Source organism: Oryzias melastigma, linkage group LG12 (genome assembly GCF_002922805.2).
Source record: "Oryzias melastigma strain HK-1 linkage group LG12, ASM292280v2, whole genome shotgun sequence".
In the NCBI taxonomy this organism is placed as follows: domain Eukaryota; kingdom Metazoa; phylum Chordata; class Actinopteri; order Beloniformes; family Adrianichthyidae; genus Oryzias; species Oryzias melastigma.
Window position 1 is genome coordinate 1,415,936 of NC_050523.1, and position 5,303 is coordinate 1,421,238.

Consider the following 5,303-nt stretch of genomic DNA (forward strand, 5'->3'; position numbering starts at 1 on the left):
TCTCCCTCTCCCTCCTCCTCCTCCTCTCCCTCCTCTTCCTCCTCTTCCTCCTCTTCCTCCTCTTCCTCCTCTCCCTCCCCTCCCTCCTCTCCCTCCTCTTCCTCTCTGCAGCACGTGGAGTTCAGGAGGCAGATGCGGCTGGACACCATCGTGTCTGAGTGGAAGCCTCCTGAGGTAAGAAGCTTCATTCTCACAGCAGGTACGGAGGCTTTTATTGTGAAAGAGTTTTGTGTGATCGCCGTCTCTGCTTCAGGTCATTCAGAAATACGTTTCCGGAGGCATGTCCGGCTACGACCGCGAGGGCAGTCCGGTCTGGTTCGACGTGATCGGTCCTCTTGACCCCAAAGGTCTGCTGATGTCGGCCAGCAAGCAGGACTACCAGAAGACCAAGATCCAGCACGCTGAGATGCTGCAGCAGGAGTGTCGCCGGCAGTCTGAGAAGGTCTTCCTCTGTTCCTCCTCCGGGAGTTGTCCTCAGACTCCTGTCTCACCTCCCTGCTTTCTCCCGGTCGGTTGGGTCTCCTCCGGTCGCTCCGCTCACGTCTGGGGGTCAGCTGGGGAAGAACGTGGAGGCCATCACGCTGATCTACGACTGCGAAGGCCTCGGGCTGAAGCACATCTGGAAACCTGCCATCGAGACGTACGGAGAGGTTGGTGTCGCGGTCTGCGCGGGTCAGAACCGGTCCGCTCCGGCAGCTGACGCTCTCCTGTCCCGCAGATCCTCACCATGTTTGAGGAGAACTACCCTGAAGGTCTGAAGAAGGTCTTCATCATCAAAGGTGAGGCTGCAGATCCGCCGCCGTTCCAGAGTCCGGTTCGGGTTCTGCTGACGTCCGCGTGTCTCTGCAGCTCCTAAACTCTTCCCGGTGGCCTACAACCTCATCAAGCACTTCATGTGTGAAGAAACTCGCCGGAAGATCGTCATCCTGGGAAGTAAGGTCATGTCGGCGCCGCGTTGGATGGATTTGGTCTGATGGCGTGTTAGAAAAGGAGCAGTCGGACTCTTTAAAGACTCACTCCAAGGAGATCTGTGTTTAACGTCATCTTGTAGCATGTTTCTCATGATAGAACAGATGCAAAACAATTGAAGATAAAACTCTGTTTCTGAGATATTCTTTATTCAAATAACGTCGGATCAGCATCAGATGAAAACTGGATGTTTGAAAAAGCTCAGATTAATCTACTGTCATGGGAGGGAAAAGGTCCACTCCAACCTCCGTACAGACGATTAGATCCATGAACGTCTTCGTTTTCCTGGTCTGAGCTGGAATCTGGCTGTTTTTTTGCTGCGCTAATGATAGCTTGGACTGTGTCACTAGCGGGACAACGGCTTAACGACAACAGACCCACTAAAGAGCTCCATACTAACTCTGTCCTCCATGCTAACTCTGTCCTTCATGCTAACTCTGTCCTTCATGCTAACTCTGTCCATCATGCTAACTCTGTCTTTCATGCTAACTCTGTCCTTCATGCTAACTCTGTCCTCCATGCTAACTCTGTCCATCATGCTAACTCTGTCCTTCATGCTAACTCTGTCCATCATGCTAACTCTGTCCTTCATGCTAACTCTTTCTTTCACGCTAACTCTGTCCTCCATGCTAACTCTGTCCTTCATGCTAACTCTGTCTTTCATGCTAACTCTGTCCATCATGCTAACTCTGTCCTTCATGCTAACTCTGTCCATCATGCTAACTCTGTCCTTCATGCTAACTCTGTCCATCATGCTAACTCTGTCCTTCATGCTAACTCTGTCCATCATGCTAACTCTGTCCTTAATGCTAACTCTGTCCATCATGCTAACTCTGTCCTTCATGCTAACTCTGTCCATCATCCTAACTCTGTCCTTCATGCTAGCTCTGTCCTTCATGCTAACTCTGTCCTTCATGCTAACTCTGTCTTCGACTGTTCCGGTGTGAAAGCATGAATGTGAAGCAGCTTCAGGACGCGTTACTGCGGCTGAAGAGTTCTGAGTTGATTCATGACTTCAGAAAACTCGAGTCGTTTCTGACCTGGAACTCGCTTTGCTCTCAGGTGATTGGCAGGAGGATCTGCGTAAACACATCGCCCCGGACCAGCTTCCCGTGGTGTACGGAGGAACCCGGACCGACCCCGACGGAGACCCCCGCTGCAGAACCATGGTGAGAACCAGAGACCGACGGACCCGCTCAGAGCTGGAGACCCGCTCAGACTGCCGTTTGTTCACAGATCAACTACGGAGGAACCGTTCCAAAGTCTTACTACGTCCTGGACTCTCTGAAGATCCAGTACGACTGCAGCGTGACCATCAGCCGGGGCTCCAGCCTGCAGCTGGACTTCCACATCCCAGCCACCAGCAGCCTGCTGAGGTCCGACTGTGGTTCTGATCCAGGCCCGAGTCCTGTTTCTGCTCTCAGACTGTTGAAAACCAGAACCTTCTGTCTCTCCTCAGACTCTAGAAGCTGTTTCTGCTGCTCTGTCCTCCATGTTCCTCTAAAAATATCAACCTTCTCCATCAGCTGAACATTTCCGTCTTTCGAGCAGAAATTCTTCCTGGTTTTGCTCAGACTCGGTTCCGTCGTAGGTGGCAGTTTGCCAGCGAGGGAGCGGACATCGGGTTCGGCGTCTACAGGCGCACCACCGAGGGCGAGCGCCAGAAGCTCTCTGAGATGCAGCAGGTTCTGCCCAGCCAACGCTACAACGCTCACATGGTCCCTGAAAGCAGCTGCCTCATCTGCTCGGAGCCCGGACTGTGTAAGTCCCTGAACGCATCGCCGTCCGGATGGAGATCCCGCCAGAAACTGATCTGGATCTTGAAAAATGACGATTACTGAATGACATACGATGATGCAACTTTTAGACAAAATCTATCAAACTTTACCATTTCTAGGTCAATGTTTCTAATAAAGCATGCTAACTCTGTCTTTAATGCTAACTGTCTTTAATGCTAACTGTCTTTAATGCTAACTCTGTCTTTAATGCTAACTCTGTCTTTAATGCTAACTGTCTTTAATGCTAACTGTCTTTAATGCTAACTCTGTCTTTAATGCTAACTGTCTTTAATGCTAACTGTCTTTAATGCTAACTCTGCTTTTAAAGCTAACCCTCTCCTTCCTCTCCTCTCGCAGACGTGTTGTGTTTTGACAACAGCTACAGCGTCCTCCACTCTAAGAAGGTGAGCTACAGCGTGGAGGTGGTTCCTCCCCCAGATGAACAGAGCCCACCCCCCCGAGGAGACGTTCTGCTGCAGTGACGATGTTCAGCCTCTTGGATCAATAATAATTATGAAAGTTAGAACAATGACTAGTTTACCTCATCAATCACGTCATGGACAAACTTTGTTATGGGAGCTAATATTGTTAGCCCTTTAGCTCGCACAGACTTTACAACAAGAGCACTTCAAGATGTTAACACAACAAATCGTAGAAGAAACGTAACAAAGAAAGTATTTAACAAATGGCAACAGATACAAATTTGTGATGTTTCATTGAAGTTTCATGAAGTTTTTGAATTTTTCTCATAATTTTTCTAGTGAAGATTTCAGAGAGTTCACACAGAAATTCTCAGAACAGGGACACCTGGTGATTGGTCAGTTTATCACTTCAGTAACTGGAACTACAGAAAAAAAGGAAACATAGAAGATTATCAAAAAGATGTTAAAAATGTATCAGAGCCAGGATGGTTATTCTGACCGATAGAATGACAGTAATAACTTTATCTATAGAAGTCTATGGGATTTTGGTTCTTGGAGCCACTTCCTGTTTTGAAACACCAGGGGGGCGGAGTCAGTCCGCTTCTTACCTAAACAGTTGAAAGATTCTCAACTAATTTGTAGTTTTGAGTCTAAAAGTTGATGATCGTCTCTGACGGCGAGGAGTTCAGTCACCGCCTGAACCATCAACATGACACGTTCCTGAAAGCGAACCTCCGCCTCCGTTCACTTCCTGATGGAGGAGAAACGCTTTTATCTTTTAATCTTATGACGTAAATAAGTGATAATTTAAACAGATCTGTTTATTTTTGTAAGTTCTGATGAAGGTTTGTGTTTCGATTTTACCAACAGTATTAGCAAACAGATGAACTTTGACTTTTCTGACTGTAATAAACTGCAGTTTCTTTAACTCCGCCCAGAAAAATGTGTCTCTTCAAAATAAAACTCACTGATTCTCTGCTGATTCCTGCAGAACTTTTGTTTCCGTTTTCCAGACACTCACCTGTTCAAAGCTCCTCACCAAATGTGTGTTTGTGGTAAATATCTCAAGTTGTCGTCTTTTCTTTGTGTTTTTATTTTTTTTTATTTTTCTCGTGTTTGTTCAGTGTTTGTGATGTTCCAGAACATCTGTAAATGTTCTCGGGTTCCTCTGACCCTGACGGAGTGTTTATGGAAAACCGTTCTCTCTAAGAATCTGAAACTGCCACGAAATGTGCCAAAAGTTTTTTTTTTTTTTCATCTTTTGAAGTTCTGTTTGGTTCTCCTGGTTTTTCTTCATGAGTCTGATGTTCTTGTCAAAGATGTTCCTGCTGTTCTTGAATGTTTCCTCTCATGAAGTAATTCTTTGGTAAAAATCTTCTGGTTACATTTAGTTTGTTATAATTGCTGTAATAAAGCAGAAACTTTGATTGTCGTTTGTTTTTTGTTGTCGCTGAAGTTCCCTCAGAATTTTCTTTGACAGATTTTAGAACAAAAATTAGAGAAAAAAACATTTTTCTAAGAATAAATGTCGAGAGAAGATGAAATAATTCACTTTTGTGGAGTTCAAAATTTTTTTTATCCAACAGTTTCATGTGTTAAATTTATCTTGATAGAAAAAGACTCCGCCCCTTTTAAGTTTAAATTTCAAACTAAACCCGGAGTTCAAGGATTCCTGGAAAGAGGTTTATTTATGACCGCGAAGGAAGAAAATAACTGAATTGTTTAGGATAAAATTGGACCTTTCTACATTTTTTATTTTAAACCCCCTAGTGGCTCCTTGGTGAACTGACCTGGCTCCACCCACTTTTCTCCTTCAGCTGTCCTGAAGGGTGAAGTGTTGCACCTTGGAGGCGGAGCTCGCTGGCTTGAACCCAGATGGAGCTGCTGCTCCTCAGCTAACTGTCTGGCGCCTCATGTGGTCAAAGATGGAATGACAGGAAGAAGTCTTCAACATGATCGTTTACTGAGGCCTCTGATTGGTCGGTTTGTAACTTGTAATTAAGAAAGATATTTAAAAAAATGGAAAGAAGATGCTAAATAGAATGCATCAGAGCAAGAATGATTATTCTCACAAATAAAATGACTGGGAAATATCTGAGTTTCTCAATGGAAGCGGGTACTTCCGGTTTGGAAC

At 45.5% G+C, this 5,303-nt stretch overlaps 1 protein-coding gene across 2 annotated transcripts in view; it reads left to right on the plus strand.

The window, feature by feature from the left end:
- The window catches only part of sec14l7 (SEC14-like lipid binding 7), a 15,885-nt gene extending 11,289 nt beyond the window's left edge, over positions 1-4,596 (plus strand). For both annotated transcript variants that reach the window (XM_024299763.2, XM_036214522.1), the window contains 9 exons: positions 112-174; positions 254-442; positions 555-650; positions 719-779; positions 850-933; positions 2,032-2,138; positions 2,206-2,345; positions 2,561-2,730; positions 3,105-4,596. In XM_024299763.2, the coding sequence (XP_024155531.1) occupies positions 112-174; positions 254-442; positions 555-650; positions 719-779; positions 850-933; positions 2,032-2,138; positions 2,206-2,345; positions 2,561-2,730; positions 3,105-3,229 (1,035 nt within the window). In that variant the 3' untranslated portion in view covers positions 3,230-4,596. The remainder of the gene's footprint in view (positions 1-111; positions 175-253; positions 443-554; positions 651-718; positions 780-849; positions 934-2,031; positions 2,139-2,205; positions 2,346-2,560; positions 2,731-3,104) is intronic.
- Positions 4,597-5,303: the final 707 nt, after the last annotated feature.